This window comes from Colobus angolensis, unplaced genomic scaffold, assembly GCF_000951035.1.
Source record: "Colobus angolensis palliatus isolate OR3802 unplaced genomic scaffold, Cang.pa_1.0 Scaffold63, whole genome shotgun sequence".
Classification (NCBI taxonomy): Eukaryota; Metazoa; Chordata; class Mammalia; order Primates; family Cercopithecidae; genus Colobus; species Colobus angolensis.
Window position 1 is genome coordinate 6,424,667 of NW_012119932.1, and position 17,129 is coordinate 6,441,795.

General features: G+C 38.6%; 1 protein-coding gene across 2 annotated transcripts in view; it reads right to left on the minus strand.

The window, feature by feature from the left end:
* PLXDC2 (plexin domain containing 2) overlaps positions 1–17,129 on the minus strand; it is a 453,731-nt gene that overhangs the window by 28,379 nt on the left and 408,223 nt on the right. For both annotated transcript variants that reach the window (XM_011963864.1, XM_011963863.1), the window contains one exon: positions 5,585–5,745. In XM_011963864.1, the coding sequence (XP_011819254.1) occupies positions 5,585–5,745 (161 nt within the window). The remainder of the gene's footprint in view (positions 1–5,584; positions 5,746–17,129) is intronic.

A 17,129-nucleotide genomic window follows, 5' to 3' on the forward strand; every position in this document is an offset into this window, starting at 1 on the left:
CACAAGTATACATATGTAACAAACCTGCACGTTATGCACATGTACCCTAGAACTTAAAGTATAATAAAAAATAAAAAATAAAAAATAAATAAAAAACAAACAAAAAAAAGAAATCTAAAAGCTAAAGCCCATGTACGTATTTTATATAAGGAAGGGTGCTTGTGTCCACAAAATGTATAGTAACTGGTGTGTATTTTCAGAAAGAACAAAAGACACAGATAACAGTCACTGACATTATCATCACTAAAAATAGACAATAATAGCAACAGCTACATGAATTGTTGTCATGCTTTTGGCAATATTTACTACATTCTTTTATACCATTCATTTCCTTCCTTTGATTCTACTTTTGGAAATCTGTTCCAAGGACATAATGTATGTCCTTGTATATATATCAGCTGACATTTCTACATACAGCATATGAAGAAAAACCCTTTACACATAGAGAGGCAGCACAGCCTGGTGGTTACGGGCATAGTCTCTGGAGCTGGAGAGCATGGGTTAAATCCTGACTCCACTTCTGACCAAATGCGTGATGGTGAGAACTTACTTAAGGCCCATGCTTCAGCTTCCTCATCTGTGAGATGAAGATAACCTTTGTATCACACAGGGTCTTCATGAGGATTAAATGAGGTAATAAGTGTCAATCACTTTATTAGTGTATTTGATAAATGTTGGCTGTTACTATTAATTTGTTTATAATGGGGATGATTAAAAATAAGAAAAAGTAGGAAGAGCCCCATTGCTCTGCGATAAGAGACTGGGTGCATGAGCTCTGATATATACACTCAAAGGCAGAGTCATGAATTTTTTTTTTTTTTTTTTTTTAAACAGGGTCAGGGTCTCACTCATTCACCCAGGCTGGAGTGCAGTGGTGCGATCTTGGCTCACTGCAACCTCCGCCTCCCAGGTGCAAGTGATTCTTCTGCCTCAGCCTCCCGAGTAGTTGGGGCTACAGGCGCATGCCACCATGCCTGGCTAATTTTTGTATTTTTAGTAGAGATGGGGTTTCACCATGTTGGCCAAACTGGTCTCAGACTTTGGACCTCAAGTGGTCTGCCTGCCTTGGCCTCCGAAAATGCTGGGGTTACAGGCATGAGCCACCACTCCCAGCCTAGAGTCATTCAATTTCATCACATTATATACAGTGTTTAGCACAGGAACTAACTCATACAAGTGCTTAGTGAAGTCTGGATTTCACTGTGAAATATTCAAGATACCCATTGGGTTACATTTTAATAACTGAAACTGGGACATATCTTATAGTCAAGGGTGTGTTACAGTTTAATTGGAAGTGTGCGATGCATCTCACATTTGACGCACTCTGTGCTCAACAGAATAATGGCCTCCCAAAGACGTCCATGTCCTAATCTCCAAAAGGTGTCAATGTTACAAGGAACTTTACAGGTGTGATTCAGTTAAAGACCTGGAGATGCAGAGATTATTCTAGATTACCCAGGTGAGCCCAATGTAGTCACAAGGGGGCCTTACAAGAAGGAGGCTGGAGGGTCAAGGTTAGTGGTAGGAGATGTGATGGTGGGAACAGAAGTTGGAATGACATGAGAAGAAACCATGAGCCAAGGAACACATGCAGCATGTGGAAGCTGAAAATGGCAAGGAAACGATTAAGCCCTGAAACCTCCAGAAGGAACCAGCCCTGTCAATATCCTGATTTTAGCACTTCTGACCTCCAGAGCTGTAAGACAAGTGTGTGTTATTTTAAGTAACCAGGTTTGTGGCAATTTGTTGCAACAGCAGTAGAAAACTAACACACAGCCTTCATCTGAATGAAAGGAGGTCCTTTTTGACTTGTAGGCACATGTTAGGCTCTCAGTGCATTCCGAGTTACCACTTGACTGCATCAGAGGCAGTCAGTATAAAACTGTTGAACGAATGTTGAATAGAATAGAATACAAACATTAAAATTATGTTTACAAAGCCATCATAATAAAACAGAAAAATGTTATTTAAAAAAGAATATCTATGTGTATTACAGTGAAATCCCCACTGTATTAAATGGGCAAACATCAAATTATGTACATACAAATTCCAGAAGAAAATAAATGAATCTATTAATAGTCATCATTTCTGCATGCTGGAACCTATAAATGACTTTCTTTTTTCTTCCTTTTACATTTCTGTATTATCTCAATTTTCTATAAAGAATGGTATCATTTTCATAAAAGAAGAATGCACATCAATTTCATTTCAAAAGTAGATAGGAATATAGTATGGAACATCAAAGGCAATGAAAAAAAATGTTGTTACATTCAGTTCCCTCATTTATGCAACGACGATTCTAATGTAACTAATAATTTAAAATCTTCAAATTTACACATCTGCATATCACAAACAGAATGGTCATCGTGGATCTGTTTTGATTTTGCAAACAGTGGTCAGTTTTAATAATAGTAAGGTTATGATTATCACCTCCAAACATCAGCTGCTGCCCAGCCACTGTGAGCCGCAGGACCCCAGCAGCGTGTCAGATAGGTAGTGATTTAAGCAGACTCTGGCAATTGACTCCACAGGAAGGAAAAAAAGTCAAGAGGAGAAAAGCTGGGAGACCTGCTGAGTGACCCTGCTTTGCTTACACGTGAAAAGAAGAAAGAGTTATTCTTAGAACTATGGCTCTTTGACCTTGGATAAGTCATTCCACTCCTCTGAGCCTCACTCAGTCTCCTTTTGTGTTAGGAGAGTATAGAGCTAAATATTCTATAAATACATGTGTATGTATACATATGCAAACACTCCACACATATGGATATACAGGCTCTGAGACATAAGACAATGAGACTAATACTCAAAACAATATTCCACTATTTTTGCAGTCATACGGGGGTTGCTTTGAACCAGCTTTAACTAGATCTTTCATACTGTGCAATTTGCCGCTAATACCATCACCATCAGATATTTCACAGCGTCTTCTTTTTCACTATGTCAGAAAATAAACTGCACAGTTTGAAAAGGCTTAAACATGTGAGGGGGTTACGGCAGTAGCAGCAGCCTGAGGTCTGGCTAGTCCCTGTGGCTTTCTAGCTTGTCACTCAGCAGCTCTTTGAAGAATGCATTTGTAACTTTGAGAAGGTTGTCTACTTTCTTCCGAGAAAACCAAGCACATTAACAGAACTTAACAACAGATTTTCAATTCAAGGCAATGCCTGATAATATCTCCATTACTGAATCAAATGAAGAGGCCATTTCTGAAATATGTTTTATATGAAATTTCACTGGAAGTTTGAAATGTCCTAGGATATTTATTATGAACATTTTTCCAGGAAATATTGGCAGAATCCCTATTTTTCAAAGGAAACGTAAGTGATTTAATCCAAATCTTAAGGCACTTACGAGTCTTGCAGGGTGGAATAAATCATGCGCATACTGAACTCTAATGCAAAACAGAAAGATGAATGCCAGAGAAAGGCAGGGAGGTATCCCTGTAGATAGAGTTTCAGAAGAGAAAGAGATTATACCCAGAGGCCGAGCAGGAAGATGGTCTAAAGAAGCTTATGGGGTACACCGTATCAAAGGCCTTTTGGCTTCTGAATTCAATAACTAATATGGGAATGGAGGATTTTTTTTTTTTTAGACTGGGCCTCTCTATCACCCAGGCTGGAATGCAGTGGCACAGTCATGACTCACTGCAGCCTTGACCTCCTGGGCTCAAGCAATCCTCCCATTTCAGCCTCCCAAGTAGCTTGGACTACAGGTACATGCCACCATACCCCATTCATTTTTTTCAATTTTTTTTTTTTTTTTTTAGAGATGAAGTTTCATCATGTTGCCCAGGCTGGTCTCAAACTCCCGGGCTCAAGCAAGCTGTCTGCCTCAGCCTCCCAAAGTGCTGGGATTACAGATGTGTCACTGTACCTGACCAGGAGGAATTTTTGATGGAGGAACTAGAATGAGCAATGTTTTTGTGACACGGAGAATTTGGGCTGTGTACAGAGACAAACAAAGCATGAAATTGGACAGAAATGCCAACTCCACATTAGGGAGCCAAGAGAATAAAGATTGAAATGACATGTAAGATTGAGAGTGCCAAGGCCTTGAGCCCCCAAAGAAGGAAAAGGAGATGGCACTTTCTTCTACAGACAGTTGTGAGCCATCTAGGACGTTTAAGCAATTGTTTGATTTCCATTTATTCACCTCTCCCCATTATAAAGAGCATAGGTAATTTTAACTCCATAGTTTTAAAGGCATTATAATTTCTTGCTCGACAAGTGACCATAATTCCAAGCAACCTTTCCATGCGTCATACAATGAATAATTCTAATTATGTGCTTGAAATTCTGCAAGAGATTTCCTTTATTGCTTTAGTATTTCTAGTTTTATTTGGTGTTGGAAGAGGAGTGGTTCCATTCAGATGTTAGAGTCAAAGGTGCACATGTGGCCAGGCATGGTGGCTCACACCTGTAATCCCAGCACTTTGGGAGGCCAAGGCGGGAGGATCACTTGTGGTCAGGAGTTTGAGACCAACCTGGCCAACATAGTGAAGACCTGTCTCTACTAAAATACAAAAATTAGCTGGGTGTGGTGGTGCTTGCCTGTAGTCCAAGCTGCTCAGGAGGCTGAGGCACAAAAATCGCTTGCAACTGGAAGGCAGAGGTTGCAGTGAGCCGAGATCGCACCATGGCATTCCAGCCTGGGCGACAGAGTGAGACTCTGTCAAAACAACAACAACAACAAAAAACAAAACAAAACAAAACAACAAAACACTGCATCATATGCATGGGGCCCAGGAAACCCAACCTTCTGGAGGACAGAGATGACTTGGTCACACAGACAGACACACAGACTGTATCCACTGGTCTCCAGGCTTCCTGGTTTCAGCCTGTTAGACCCCAGGGCTTAGCCATGGCTCCTTATGCACAGCCCCTTGCCTTTTTACTTCTCAGCACTGGCACCACCTATTTACTTCTCAGCACTAGCACCAAACCTACGTTCTGTACATGAAGACATAACACTTATTCAGCATGGTGCTCTCGTTCCGTGTCTGTGTGGATATGTGTATCTGTGCATTTATATATAAATGTACAAATATATACACATTATGCAAAATGGCAACAGCACATACCATTATTTTATTTTTATATCTGTCATTTTGTGGTGAAAACCATATTTTTTCCAAATGGTTTGTGAGCATTTTCAGAAGAGGCCCATCATATTGTATCATGCACACAGCCAAAACTCAATTAGCATTCATTGAGCAATTGACTTAAGCTAAATCTTTAGCCTCCCAGATACGTAGTATTTCCTCCTAGGACAAGGAGAGCAGCTGGTTAACATACTTGGTGTAAAAGGACCAAAAAGTATGGTTCCCATTGTCTTTTAGATCTCAGAAAGACAAGATAGTTTATGTCTTTAAAAGCTCCAGAGATAAGGTAACTGAACCCATCATCTGAAAGCAATCTATCAATATGTACGAGAGTGCACGGGTGAGAGCATCCATGTGTGTGAAATCAGAAACCTCGAAACTGAAAAATGGAGAAATCACGCGGTAAATATTAAATCCAGGTGGTGTTAGCAAATGGATACAGTTCATCAACTGGCGTGGTTTTCATGTGTTAAACTCAACACTTACCTCAATAAAGAAGATGCTGGCTGCTGATGTTGGGTGGTGATACATATAGACTGTCACAAGAATGGCTGTGGCTATAATGAGGACCAGGATGAGGATTCCAACGATGAGGCCAGCATGGAGGGTTCCTCCTTTCTTCTCAGCTGCACTGTCATCTGTAGAAGCTGAAAGAACATCCCAGCTGTCAGGACCATCATGAGCTTACCCTTAAGTTTGCATTTTCATCTGAGGAGATATTTGTGTTTTTAATAAAGTACGACTGGATCTTTACTTCCTGGACAACTTTTCCACAACACCAATTTTACAGGTGAGGTGCTCTTCATGTGGGCAATGAAGAATCCACAGGATTCGTGAGTAAAAATACATTTGTCACTGTGTTTTGTTTTTATTTTTTATTTTTTGAGATGGAGTTTTGCTCTTGTTGCCCAGGCTAGAGTACAACGGCATGATCTCGGCTCACTGCAACCTCTGCCTCCTTGGGTTCAAGTGATTCTCCTGCCTCAGCCTCCTGAGTAGCTGGGATTACAGGTATGAGTCACCACGCCTGGCTAATTTTGTATTTTTAGTAGAGACAGGGTTTCACCATGTTGGTCAGGCTGGTCTTGAACTCCAGACCTCAGGTGATCCGCCCACCTCAGCCTTCCAAAGTGCTGGGATTACAGGCATGAGCCACTGCGCCTGGCCTGTGTTTTAAAATTTCTAGTTGGATAAGCAAAATGAATAGTTTTTATTCTCAAAGTACTGTGGGAAACCTCAAACTCTAATTAACTGCACACTAAATTTAACTTTGATTTTTTTCATTAAACCAACAAAGTTACCTATGGAAAAACTGATTAATTTTGAAAGCTCCTCTCACGGAAATTTTAAATTCAAGAGTACTGGACATCTTTTGGTAAGCTACATAAGCATTTTCAGAAAGTTTGTACATGAACTCCAAGCAAAATATGTGAAAAATCTGTTTTACGCAAAAATACTTTTTAAAAGTGTAACAGATGGATGCTCAATGACCCTCAAATAGCTTTGATCACTATCTGAAGGGAACGCCACAGCAAAGGAAAACATTCCACTACACCCCAGAACGATATCATTTCCTCTAACTTTTACTGAGTTGCCATTCACTATAATACACATTTTTTTTTCTGAGTTAGCAAAGGGAGGAATTAAATTTCTAAAGTAATAACTACCCTAACCAAAGCCAACCAGCCAAATACAACTTATCTCTAAAGTCTTCTCTTTTTCTAAAATTCTGTAATCGTTGATGACTACTCAGGCAATTAGAGATCTTCCTGAATTATGTACAGCAGTAACTGTATCTTAAGCACACTATATGACTGGTATTCTAAATTATGAGATAATTCTTTAAGATGAACAAAAGTTTCAGAACAGTGGCTCTCAATCCTTTCTTTTTTTTTTTTTTCTTTGAGATGGGAATCTTGCTGTGTTGCCCAGGCCCAAGTTGGAGTGTAGTGGTGCAATCTTGGCTCACTGCAACCTCCTCCTCTCAGGTTCAAGCTATTCTCCTGCCTCAGCCTCCTGAGTAGCTGAGATTACAGGCACCCGCCACCACGTCTGGCTAATTTTTGTAATTTTAGTAGAGATGGGGTTACACTGTGTTGGCCAGGCTGGTCTTGAACACCTGACCTCAACTGATTCACCCACCTCAGCCTCCCAAAGTTCTGGGATTACAGGCGTGAGCTTTTGCACCTGGCCTCAATACTTTCAAGACCAATTTACCTCTTTGTTATTTTTACCTTTTGCTTCTATGTTGTAAACATTTTTTTGTCTATTAAACTTCATTTAATAAGCACTGATTTCTTTCTTTTATTTTACATTTTTTTAAAGAAAAACCAAATATGGATGTCTATCACAATGTGTGGTCCACATGAATGAATGGAATTCCAGATAAAGTGGAGAAACATGACCTCCTAATTCTTTCTACCTCCCCTCTACATTTTTATTGCTCTCGTTAACTCTTTGCTTGAGAACTGCTGTTGGTGTTCAGTAATCCTTCTCCAAATCTAGTAAGGCTGAAAATTCTAAAGATTTCCCTTATGTAACAGAAATTCATTAGTGAAAGAAGATCAAATTTAGAGTAATTCATTATATAATAGCTCATTTACACTGTGCCAGGGATCATTGTATTGCTTTGCAAGTACCAAACCAGCAACCCTAAGAGGTAGGCACTACCATTATTTCTGTTTTATAATAAGGAAGTCAAGGCACAGGATAATTAGAAAATGAGCTAGGGTTGCAAAACTATTAAGGTAAAACTGAGCTCACACACTAGCAATCTGGCCTCCATGTCTGAATTCTGGACCTCTGATCAATGCCTCCTCAATGAACACTGGGCTGTAGGTCCTGCTATTTCCTCTTATTTCATGTTGTGAGTTCTTCTAGCAAATAATTCTGAAAAGAATCTGGTAACTTCAAGCAAAGAAAAACTAATGTGAAAAACAGTTAAAGAATTACCACTGGAGCCGGGCGTGGTTGCTCATGCCTGTAATCCCAGCACTTTGGGAGGCCGAGGCAGGTGGATCACCTGAGGTCGGGAGTTTGAGACCAGCCTGGCCAACAAGGTGGAAACCCTGTCTCTACTAAAAATACAAAAAATTAGCCAGGTGTGGTGGTGGGTGCCTGTAATCCCAGCTACTCAGGAGGCTGAGACAGAAGAATTGCTTGAACCCAAAGGCGGGGATTGCAGTGAGCCGAGATCCTGCCACTGCACTCCAGCCTGGGCGACAGAGCGAGACTCCACTTTATAAAAAAGAATTAACATTACACCTCCAAGATGACAGAGGCCATGTCTTTGGGCTGGGTCCTAGGTCAGTATCTGCCATCATAAACATTTTCATCTGTATTTGGTGAGAAAGGAGGAGGAAAAGAGAGGAAAGAAAAAGATAAAAATAAAGGCTTTTGGAAATAGGTTACAGTATTAGAATGACCACATCGCCAATAAAAATCAAGTGAGGCTATAATAAATGACCTCATCTGTCTGGTCTTCAGTTAGCCTTATCTCCAAAACGCAGTCAATAACAGTAATTACCCCACAGGGTTGATATGAGAATTCCACATTTAATACATATGAAGTTCTTAGGAGAGTATATGACTCACATTAAGCACTTAATGAATATTGAGATATTATATTATCGTACTTTTTATATGAGGCAGGTTGAGGCAAATTATACAGTCAGATTCATGACAATATATAAACTATGTTTTTGCCCTTAACATGTGTTGCTTTTAAAAATTTGGCCTCATCCTTAAGTGTGCTTGTATTATTGCATCTGTGGACTTGATTATTTTCTTATTTTTTATAAGAGTATGACACATTGCTTTCCTGGGAAAACAGGATTAATTGAAAATGTGGCTTTAGGGAAAATGTAGCAAAAATATCTACTTGAGTCAAAAACGAAGCTTTGACTGTTTCTTCAAATCCTTCCCTCCCTCTTCCATTCATCTTTCCATCCTTCCATCCCTCTCTGTCTTGCTGTTTTTTATCCTCCCTTTCTCCATCCATCCATCCATCTATCCAACCATTCAGTGTCTGATTCTATCTCTGGGGTTTGTCTTTGGGCTGGGTTTTAGGTCAGTATCTGCCATCATAAACAGTCCTTTATACACAGCATGCCAAGTTTTAGCCTCACAAATTTCAGCCTCACTTCCTCTTCTTTTTATTTTTCATTTTTGAGACAGGGTCTTGCTGTCACTCAGGCTGGAGTGCTGTGGTGTGATCCTGACTCACTGCAGCTTCGAACCCTGCTTTGGCCTCCCAAGTAGCTGACGCTACAGGCATGTGCCACCATGCCTGGTTAATTTTTTCTGTAGAGACAGATTGTCACTATGTTGCCCAGGTTTGTCTTGAACTCCTGGGCTCAAGTATTCCTCCTGCCTTAGCCTCCCAAAGTGCTGGGATTACAGACATGTGCCACTGCACCTGACTTAGTCTTACTTCTTTTGTGTATGCAGGAATGGAGAGGGAAGATTAAAGTATTTGTGAGTTGACCTCAGGTTGCTACTTCCCAAATGGGCCGGAGGACCAGCACCTGTTAAGGAGGCAGCCCTTCCCAGGAAGGAAGGAAGAAGAGTGCAAGGGTCATAGTTTACTAAATAAGAGTCCTTGTCAGAAATAAAATTATTTTTGTCTTGCAGGACATAAGTTGCCAATCTTTGGAATATTTGGAATACAGTCAGAACCAGATTTGCACCTTGAGTGTGGTAAATCTCACTACCTTTATTTAGACATAAATACTTACTCTCACAATTATTATTTATTCATACTTCTAACAATAATTTAGTTATATTATCTCCTTTTAAAAATGTTCCTTTACATTTCTGTTTTAGATGCCAAGACACTGCGGCCATATCTAATAATGCAATTTGTACAGTCTAGTTTATTACTAGCCAAATAACCATTTAATAACATTTTTGGATGATGATTATTTTAATAAAATAAACAGCTTTCATGGATTCTCAATACTAACCAGCAGACAAAATAAATATTTTGAGATCTGTGAATACAACATGACTTGATGTGTTCTAACAGAGCAAGTCATTTAAGGAAAAATGTAGCATACGCAATTCCAAAATATCACAAGAGTTTCTTTGTGTCACATACCAATGACTATTTCAAAATGCTTTAGAATGACCATCCAAATAGAGTGACCAAAATTGCACACATAGTTTTGGAGAAAGCATTTTTCTACTCTCATATTATTTAACTTTTTTTTTTTTTTTGGCTACTGTAATGATTCTACAATTTCCTCCACAGTACAAGCATCTCTATTCCAGCTTTCTATGGGCTTTAGGTGAGCGTGTATGGCAGGTATTACGATGGCTTAATTAGAGGTCATTAAATCTGAAGGTGCAGGAAGCATTCCATTGATATGCTTTGATTTTAAATTCTTTCACTACTTGGTTTCCAGTTTAATATCATGCTTGATCAAATTGTACAGATTTTGCATATTTATGGAGATCTGCAGACAGAATTTAGAGTATCCTGGGTATATACTCAAAAGGATATAAATTATTCTACCATAAAGATACACTATGTCCATTGCAGCACTGTTCACAATAGCAAAGACATGGAATCAACCTAAATGCTCATCAACGGTAGACTGGATCAAGAAAATGTGGTCCATATACACCATGGAATTCTATGCAGCCACAGAAAAAGAATGAGATCCTATTCTCTGAAGGAAGCAACATGGAAAGAGGTGGAGGTCGTTGTCCTAAGCAAACTAACACAGGACCAGAAAACCAAATACATTATGTTCTCACTCGTAAGTGGATGTTCTCACTCGTAAGTGGGTGTTAAACATTGAGTACATATGGACACAAAGAAGGGAACAACAGATACCAGAGCCTACTTGAGGGTAGAGGGAGGCAGGAGGGTGAGGATTAAAAAACTACCTATTGGGTACCATGTTTATTACCTGGGTGATGAAAAAATCTGTACAATAAACTCCTGTGATAATTTACCTATAAAACAAACCTACACAGGTACTCCTGAACCTAAAATAAAAGTTAAAAAAACAGGCACCTCAAATGCGAAACTGAAATTTAGAAAATGTAAATGCTTACTAATTCCCATAACTGAAGTTTATAGTTCATTCACCTCAAGGGAAGACTGCTTGAGTATGTTCATTTCCCTCCTGCAAAAAATACAATAAACTAAGATGTCAATCTGTGGCTCGACTGATTGTTCTTTTAAATTGGCAGATAGAAGTATGTCAAAGGGAATTCTGAACTTGCTTCAGGGAGAAACTTCTCAGCAAGCTTGATATGGTTTGGCTCTGTGTCCCCACCCAAATCTCTTCTTGAATTGTAATCCCCATGTATTGAGAGAGGGACCTGGTGGGAGGTGATTGGATCATGGGGGTGGTTTCCCCCATGCTGTTCTTGTGACAGTGAGTTCCCGTGAGATCTGATGGTTTGAAAGTGGCACTTCCCCCTTCTTTCTCTTTCTGTCCTGCCACCTTGTGAAGAAGGTGTTTGCTCTTCCTTCGCCTTCTGCCATGACTGTAGGTTTCCTGAGGTCTCCCCGGCCATGCAGAACTGTGAGTCAATTAAACCTTTTTTGTTTATAAATTAGCCAATCTCAGGGAGTTCTTGATAGCAGTGTGAAAATGGACTAATACAAAGCTCATCAGAGTCTATTAGGTTTTAGGGTAAATTAAAGAAACATGAGAAGGAATCTAGTCTTAAGACCTAAACTCTTCCTCTGTTCATACAGACATCTTATGAGCTGTCATTCATGTCCAAAAGCAAACAAAAACTAAACAAGCATCCTTCTCACACACTTAGTAAAACATAACACACAGAAGAATTCAAATCTTTCGTCTTTGTAAAGCCTTACCTTGTGTATTAAAATAAGGGGAATTAATAAAGGGCAACAAGAAGCCATAAAAGAGTCTCCAAGCCAAAAAAGGAAATACAGGAATATACTTGAAAAATCTCCAAAGTAAAGGCCTTTTTTGCATTGTGCTTAAGACATTTTTAATATATAAATGAAGCAGAGAAAATCTATAGTATCCAATATAATATACTCTAATCTGACCCAGTGAGTGTCATTGCTTTTCAACGCTTTATGAAATGTAGATCAATATTTAGACACAGAGAACACTGTAAGAACTGTCAATTCTGTGAAAGCAATTTGCTATTTTTGGGAAAGTTTTCGCTACCATAATAGCAAAAACAATATATATATATTTTTTTTTTTTTAGACGGAGTCTCTGTCTGCTCTCACTATTGCCCAAGCTGGAGTGCAGTGGCGCGATCTCGGCTCACAGCAGCCTCTGCCTCCTGGGTTCAAGCAATTCTCCTGCCTCAGCCTCCTGAGTTGCTGGGACTACAGGCACAGGCTGCCACGCCTGGCTAATTTTTGTGTTTTTAGTAGAGGCGGGGTTTCACCCTGTTGGCCAGACTGGTCTTGAACTCCTCACTAATGTTGTTAGTGCCACTCATACTACTTGTTACTCTACTGATTAGTATACTTTGTTATATTGATTCTTTAGTATTATTGTTAATACTATTATTAACTCTCATTAATATTCTGTTGATTACTACCCTTATTCTTCTCAATCATAGCTGCACTACCAGGGCAATGAGAGGACTTCTTGAAATTATTCATGGAAAGAAGGAATCCATTCCCTCACGGAAGCTTAGGGGCATGGCGAGTGAAAGCAAGGACATTTCAGTGCATAGTTTTTCAAGCAGAAAGGCCAAGATCAGCCTCTCATGTGCTTGCAACCACCTGAAGGGGAACATGTCCCAAACAATAGCTTGGACATGGGATATAGAATCCACAGCCACTATTTGAAAAACAAAAGCCTAGCTTCTGAGGTCTAGTAGCCTGTCTAAATAAGATCAACCCTTCAGTGGTTATCTGTAAGCAGCTTCTTTGGAAAACTGCAGAATACTAAATCAACCTCAAGTTCTTTGGTGTCTGAATTTATGCATAACATTAATAAAAACCTTTGTATCTCCCAAGGAAGCAGGGATTAATTTAGTTGCTGGTAGCCTGTGTGTGTGTGCCTCGGTACTGGAACCTTAGACACTGATATTCTCAACAACCATACAATCCTTTTGCTATTTGCTGTGGTTTGATGCATATTATAGCTCTCCAGGAAAGCAAATGAGCAGAATTCTATGTGTGTGCTGTGTAGCTCAGGGAGACAGAATCAGAAGCCGGAAAAAAAAAAAAAGACAGACAGAAAGAAAGAAACCCTGAAGACAAAAAATAACAAAAACAACAGCTCGGTAGAGCTTTGAATTTCATTTTAGTTTGTATTAGGAGAACTAATAAATTGTGCCACATAGGACAGAAACAAAAAAAAAGTGAAAACACTGAGCAACACTTGTACAGGGTATTTATATTTCACTGCTTTGCACCAATACTTGCCTTTAACACGGACAGAATCACGCTGCTTAGGAGAATGGACATTATAAAGCTGTATTTACCACACTGACCGCCCCTTAGCTACTGGAGCACCAAGTCTCCTGAAATGTAAAGCTCTGTGTCTTGAATGTGGAACAGAACACGTTTAGTCCAGGGAGTGCGCACTGGTCCTGACCTAACCTGTTGCACCAAACCACCTTCGCAAACAGACTCTGCTGTGTGGGCATATGACACTTCCACAAGTTATATACAGTTGCAAGGGCTTTGGTCTCAAAGTGTTGGGGGATGGGATTAGAGAAGAAGTTAAGGTTCCCTTGGACTTTAAAACTCTGTGATTTGCTGGCCAGGCATGATGGCTCACATTTGTAATCCTGGCACTTAGGGAAGCTGAGGCCAGAGGATCACTTGAGGCCAGGAGTTTGAGACCAGCCTGGGTAACATAGTGAGATCCCATCTCTACAAAAATTAATTTTAAAAAAGTAGGTGGGCATAGTGGTACACACCTGCAGTCCTAGCTACTCAGGAGGCTGAAGTGGGAGGATTATTTGAGCCCAGGAGTTCCAGGCTGCAGTGAGTCGTGATTGCACCACTGCACTCAAGCCTGGGTGACAGAGTTAGACCGTGCCTTTCTCTAAAAAAAATAAATAAAAATAACTCTATGATTAGGCAAAGTTGGTGCTGCTATTTTTTTTGAGACACTGGATGGCTTTAACAGGAGAAGAGCAAATAAATGACTATATACTAAACTGGATCATATTAGAAGTAACCCTCCTGGCAGGACAGTAGGGTGATAAGGAGCACAGAGCATGCCTGGAATCAGAGCCCTTGGTATTACAGACCAGCTACATTCCTTAGAAACTATGTGACTATGAACAAATTACTTAAATCCCTGGGTTCTGAGACTTCAAGTGTAAAATGGGATTACAAATAGTACTTTCTTCTTAGGGTGCTGTGAGGATTAAGCTAGTTAAACATGTAAAGCCCTCAGAAGATTGCCTGGTATATTGTTAATAGCCCAATAATTGCTAGATAATTTTATCATCGTTATCAACTACATGGGAAGATTCTGTGAATATTTTAAAGCAAAACATGAATCACATGATCAGAAATGTTACATTTTATGCCTTCTAATTAAAGATGCTGGTTCACCAAGGATACACTTTTTTCTTTCTTTTTTTTTTTTTTTTTTTTTCTGCTTTGAGAATTTTAAGAAGACTGGAAGAATTTATTCATAGGAATTTTTTTTAAAAACGATGTCTAGTTTATGAAATCATATCAAAATGCCTCTCTTTTCTTTCTTCTTTTTTTTTTTTATTTTTACAGAGGCCAAATTTGCATGTTTGAAATATAGGAATTTTAAATGTGCAATTTACCAAATTTTTATAACTGTATATACCAAGTAACCATCACCCAAATCACATGAAATACTTCCATTCCCCCATAAAGTTCTCTTGTCTCCACCTACAGTCCGTCCTAACAGCCCCGACCAACACTGTATATGCAACCACTGGGCTGATTTCCATTATTGTAGATTAGCTTGACTTTACTTGAAATTCACATAAATTGAATCATACTACATGTACTCCACTGTCTCTGGCATCTTTTGCTTAACAATGTTTTAGGACTTATCTGTGTTACTGCATGTATCAGTAGTTCATACTTTCTTTCTGCTGAATAGTAATCATTTGTGTAACATGCCCTCAATTTGTTTATTCTTCTGTTGATAAACATCTGAACTATTTCCAGTTATTGACCATTATGAATTGAGTTGCTATGAATATTCTCTTACAATTTTTTTTGTGTGTGGACATGTTTTCTTTTTTAAATAAATACATAGAAGTGGAATTTCTGACTTAAAAGGCCAGAACTTTGTAAGAACTGCCAAAGAGTTTTCTGAAGTGATTGCACAATATCACACTCCAATCAGCAATGTATAGAGTTCAAGTGCACCATATCCTCATCAATATTAGTGTTGTGTAGTGTTTAGCTATCCTAATGGGCATGATATGGTATCCCATTCAGATTTTGGTTGTTTACTATTACTTTTTAGGAGTTATTTATATTTTCTGGATACAAGTCCTTTGTAATATAAGCATATTGTAAATATTTTCTCTTATCGGTAACCTGCCTTTTCATTTTCCTAACAGAGTTTTGGATGAACAGAGAATTTAATTTTTTTTTTTTTTTTTTAGATAGGGTCCTGTTCTGTCACCCAGGCTGGAGTTGGAGTGAGGTGATCGTGTCAAACTCCCAAGCTCAAGTGATCCTCCTGACTCGGGCCTCCCACATAGCTGGGACTACAGGCATGTGCCATTATGTCTGGCTGATTTTTTAATTTTTTTGTAGAAACAGAGTCTCGCTATGTTAGCTAGTCTGGTCTCCACCTCTGGGGCTCAAGTGATCCTCCTGCCTTGGTCTCCCAAAGCGCTGGGATTACAGGCATGAGCCACTGTGCCCAGCTCCAGGCTTTGAATTTTGATGTTTATAATTTTTTAAAAATCAATCTTCTTAGAGATATTAAAGTTATTAAAATTTGCAAAAAAGCAGCTTATGACTGTGTTAAATTCTCTATTATTTGCCTTCTATTTTCTATTTCATTTTTCTACTCTTATTTCCTTCTTTTAAAATTAATATTTTAATAAAATATCACAATTTTAGACACAATTAATTTGAGACAATCTTAATTGACTTATCTACTTAAATTGGACACTTCAGTTATTAATTTTAAACCTTTTTTCCTTTCTAATCCTTTCTAATATAAACATTTAAAACCATAAATTTCCTTCTAAATACATTTTAGCAGTATTCTATAAATTTTGGTATTTTGTGTCAGTTATCATTCCATCAAAATATTTTGTAATTTTCCTTACAGTTTTTTTCTTCAATATATATTTTACGTATATCAAATATTTACATATATTTGCCAATATTTGTCAATATTTATATATATTTATATATATATTACAAGTTTGATTTGCTTTTCACATATTTGAGGATTTTGTAGATATATTATTTTTCCTCCCAACTTCATTAAGCATAACTGACAAATAAAAATTGTATATATTTACAGTGCACAAAATAATTTTTTGTTATATATATATATATACACATTGTGGAATGATTAAATCATGGTAATTAACATATCTATTCACCTCATATGCTTATCATTTTTGTATGTGGTGAGAACATTTAAGATGTACTTTCTTATCAATAGACATTATATTGTTACTGCTTCTCATTTGATTCTTTTGCAGTCAGAGAATGTAGTCTACAAGACCACAATATAGAAATTTAGTATTTTTTATGGCTCAACATATGGTCTACCTTGGTGACCATTTCATGCGGACTTGAAAAAAAAACCCTCCAGGAACCTTGCTGTATAAATACCAATCATGACAAAGTGGTTGTCAGTATTGTTCACATCTATAGCCTTCTTAATTTGTTTTTTTTTTTTTTTGGTCTAACTGAAAAAAATTATAATGGTTCCTAATGAACTGGCACTTTTTTCCTTTTTTTTTTTTTTTTTAAGACGGAGTCTCACTCTGTTGTCCAGGCTGGAGTGCAGTGGCACGATCTCGGCTCACTGCAGCCTCCCCCTCCTGGGTTCAAGCAGTTCTCCTGCCTCGGCCTCCCGCACAGCTGGGATTACAG